We start from the raw sequence: 3,821 nt of genomic DNA, 5'->3' as shown, positions 1-3,821 counted from the left end.
TAGTAATCGATTCACAATATTATGTTAGCAGACTATGAAGCTCTCAATTAGGTTTTTTTTTTTACGTACTTGATGTCACAAAAGAAATAAAAAAATATCAGCCCTTTATTATACTGTACCATTGCTGGGTACGGGCCTCCTGGGGTGCTAGGTCAGGAAACCTCCTCGTGGTGCACCCTGGGCAACGGCGCGTCAATCAGACCGATCAGGCTGATCTGCGCGCCGGCGAATATCCTGACAATGAGGTGGTTGTCGGTCGTCGCCTATTGCGGCTATCGTCGTCTCGTTTAAGTGACGATTGGTCCGGAGGGCCCATCTCAGGCGGCTCCCGGTTCTGTCCCGGGGGTGTCGACGGGCTCGGAGTGCGCTCACCCCGCCCCGAGCAGGCAGTGGGGGGGACTCTCTCTCCCATTGTCGCCGTCGTAGATCGTAATCCGGTATGGAGGTCTGTGGATATGTCTCGCGCTCCTGCCGGACCGAGGGTCTTGGCTTAACCGCCCGGACCGCGAGGAAGAAAACCTCTATAAAAAATTACCCCGAATCCCAAGCGGCGGCGCACCGCGAGGGATGCATGGCCGATGGGTAGTTCGGTCTCGAGTGCGACCCCCGCCAGAGTACCGGCCGACAATCTGTGCGGGTTACGCTAGGCTTACCCAGGTACAGGGGGCACTGCCTGGGTGGACCACCCTTTCCCCCATACTCGTGGGAATCTCATGGATACGAACATTTTAAAAACACCAACAACAAAATTGACGAGATTGCCTACTCCGGTTCCGGACCCCGGGGCTGGAGGGGCGGAGGCCGAAGGGAGCAATCCTGACGACGGAAAGATGGTAGGAGGAGAGAGAGTTGGAGAAGTTGGGGGCGCACAGCCCCGTGAAGTTACAGTAGGTGACGTCGAATTTGCGGTTCCGACTTCTGTCGTTGAGCCCGAAACGAGCGGCGTAAACACGAGGCGCCGTAGCGAACGGCTCTGGGCTAGAAGCAGAACGTCCTCGGTGAGGTCACGGTCTCATCCATCCAGTGACTCGGAATGCGGAACAGACACCGGGCCGTCTTCAAAGACAGGCAAAGCACGGCGCGACCTAAACACGCAAAGACGGCAAGCTCAGCGGATGCAGCTGGACGAAGAAGTGGAGGAGCGGGTCCAAGAGTACCTCAAAACCTCAGTGGACCTCAGCATACCGACGTTAGAGCTGAAAGAACCGAGGGTAATCCTTCGACAGGATCTTACACACTGTGGCAAGATCGTGAAACTGATTGTCCGCAAATCCGGTAACCTGAAGGGCACGAGACAAAGAGCCTTGAACTCTGTAGTTGAGACGATTACCAAGTATGTCAATCAACCACAAGCGACGGTACTATCTCGACTTGAGGAAGAGACGAAGGCGCTAAGGGACCACAGCGCGCGTCTCGAGACGGCAATGAGTCGGATGACGGACGAGAACGCCTCCCTCCGACGGCGTATTGAGGAGTTAGAGAAGGCTCTGTGTGCTCGACCAGCCGAAGACGCCATAGAGCGGCTGGAAGCCCGCTTGCAGGCCAGACTCGAGTCAACCCTCATGGGTCCGGCCCAACGACCTCCCTTGGCCCATGAAACCAAAGCTGCGCAAGCGGAGCTCCCAGTTCAAGGAGGATTCATTAGTGGGCAACCTCAGTCCACCACAAGCAAGGGCAAGGGTAAAGCAAAGAGCAGTAGAGCCTCCCAACCTGCTCCACCTGTGCTGACACCTGCCAACGACCCGTCGAGCGTTGTAGTTGCTGGGCCACCTGGCGTAAAAGCTGCCAAACAAGTCGTGGCCAAAAAGGGGACCCAAGGCGAGAAGCGCGCCGCCTCGGCGCGCGCACCACAGAACGCCAAAGCTCCGCCGAAGACCAAGGGGGAGGGGGAAAGAACAAAGCCTCCTCCTCCCCTGCGGAGCAAACTCCCCACGAACCCTGCCCACTACCACCGGCCCCCGAGTCTATGGACACGGCCTGGACCGAAGTGGTGCGCAGAAAGAAGAAGGCCAAGTCCGGTGCAGGAAAACCCGCAGCATCGCGACAGTCGACAAAGCGCCCTGAACCGAAACTCCGGCCGCCGAAGTCAGCCGCGGTTGTCATTTCACTGACACCGGCAGCCGTTGAGAAGGGACTGACATACGCAGGTGTTCTTACGGACGCCCAGCGGCGAGTAGACCTGTCTGGTCTGCAAATAGACAGACTCAGGCCTAAATATGCAGCCACGGGTGCCATGCTATACGAGGTGCCCGGGGCTGAGTCCGAGCAGAAGGCCGATTCACTCGCCGCGCGGCTGAGGGAATGTTTTGGGGACTCGGGGGATATCGTTGTCTCACGGCCCACCAAATGTTCGGAGCTGCGAATCTCGGGGTTGGACTTTGCGGCCACCTCCGAGACAGTAAAGGCGGCCTTATGCAGTACTGGCGGGTGTGCTGCGGAGGCGGTAAAAGTAGGGGAAGTCCGCCAAGATAGATCTGGCATGGGTGCCGTCTGGGCCAAGGTGCCCACCAAAGCGGCCCAAAAGATAAAGGCGGGTCGTCTAAAAATAGGCTGGGTCGTGGCGCGAGTGACCGTCCTCGAGGCGCGGCCTATGCGCTGTTACCGCTGCCTCGAGACGGGGCACGTGCGAGGAAGCTGCGACGGTTCTGCAGATCGTAGCGAGTTATGCTACCGCTGCGGCAAGCCGGGCCACAAAGCCCGGCAATGTGGAGACAAGCCAAACTGCGCTTATGTGCCGCAGCTGGTAAGCCCGCCGAACACCAAATTGGGGGGAAGAAGTGTGCTGCCTCCTCCCAGAAAACCCGGCGTCGCCCGCGCAGAAGACCGGCTGCTGCAGCTGAGGTTCCGTCCCAGCCGCAGGCAGCGAGCCCACCGCAACCAGTGGTGGCCGAGATGGAAGTAGAGGAAATCGCCCATCAATAATGGAGTTTAGATTCCTCCAGGCGAACATAAACCACTGCGCCCGCACCCAGGACCTGTTGTCCCAAAGCCTGGCGCAGTGGTCGGTGCACGTGGCCGTGGTCGCCGAACCGTATTTTGTCCCGCCCCGCGATAACTGGGTCGGGGACATCGACGGGTCGGTGGCCATCATCACCCAGGGTGCCGCTGGCTCCCCGCCCTTCGCAAAAGTCGAGAAGGGCCAGGGATGCGTCGCGGCTCTGTTGGGGGACTTGTGGGTAGTAGGAGTGTATTTCTCCCCCAACAGACCCTTGGCCGAGTTCGAATCTTTTCTTGTCCGGCTGGGGGCCCTGGTTGAGCAAGGCCAGCCTCACCAGGCGATCGTCGCCGGCGACTTCAACGCGAAATCCGCGGTCTGGGGTTCGCCGGCGACCAACGCTCGCGGTAGGGTCCTGGAGGACTGGGCGATTTCCGTCGGCCTGGCCGTCCTGAACAGGGGGTCTGTGGACACGTGCGTGCGGCACAACGGCGGGTCCATAGTGGATTTGTCGTTTGGGAGCCCCGCCGTCGCACGTCGTGTCCAGGGCTGGAGAGTCCTAGTGGGCGTGGAGACATTGTCGGACCATCGTTACATCAGGTTCGACGTCTCCGCGTCCTCGAGTATCCGGCCCAACAGTGGTGGACCGAGTGCCCCTAATCAGGACGGCCCGCGGTGGGCGTTACGGCGCCTCGATAGGGAGGCCCTAGGGCTGGCCGCTCTGGCAGTGTCGTGGCTCCCCACGCCGGAGGGTCCGGTGCGGATCGAGCAGGAGGCGGAGTGGTTCGGGGTGGCAATGTCGGATGTTTGCGACGCTGCCATGCCCCGGGCCCTCCGTCGTCCTCCGCGGCGGCAGGTGTACTGGTGGTCGGCGGAGTTAGCGCAG

The 3,821-nt window shown here is 60.2% G+C and overlaps 1 protein-coding gene across 1 annotated transcript; it reads left to right on the top strand.

The window, feature by feature from the left end:
- The first annotated feature begins 2,233 nt into the window (after window positions 1–2,233).
- On the top strand, window positions 2,234–2,902 carry LOC119188789. The gene has a single exon (XM_037436646.1). The coding sequence runs from the start codon at window positions 2,234–2,236 to the stop codon at window positions 2,900–2,902; it is 669 nt and encodes a 222-aa protein (XP_037292543.1).
- Window positions 2,903–3,821: the final 919 nt, after the last annotated feature.

This window comes from Manduca sexta, chromosome 2 (genome assembly GCF_014839805.1).
Source record: "Manduca sexta isolate Smith_Timp_Sample1 chromosome 2, JHU_Msex_v1.0, whole genome shotgun sequence".
NCBI classification, from domain to species: domain Eukaryota; kingdom Metazoa; phylum Arthropoda; class Insecta; order Lepidoptera; family Sphingidae; genus Manduca; species Manduca sexta.
Note: the sequence above shows the minus strand (reverse complement) of the source record. Positions and strands in the feature narration are given on the sequence as shown.

Excerpts from the sequence above, each read along its gene's own strand:
- LOC119188789 (XM_037436646.1), top strand. The coding sequence starts at position 2,234 with ATGCTATACGAGGTGCCCGGGGCTGAGTCCGAGCAGAAGGCCGATTCA.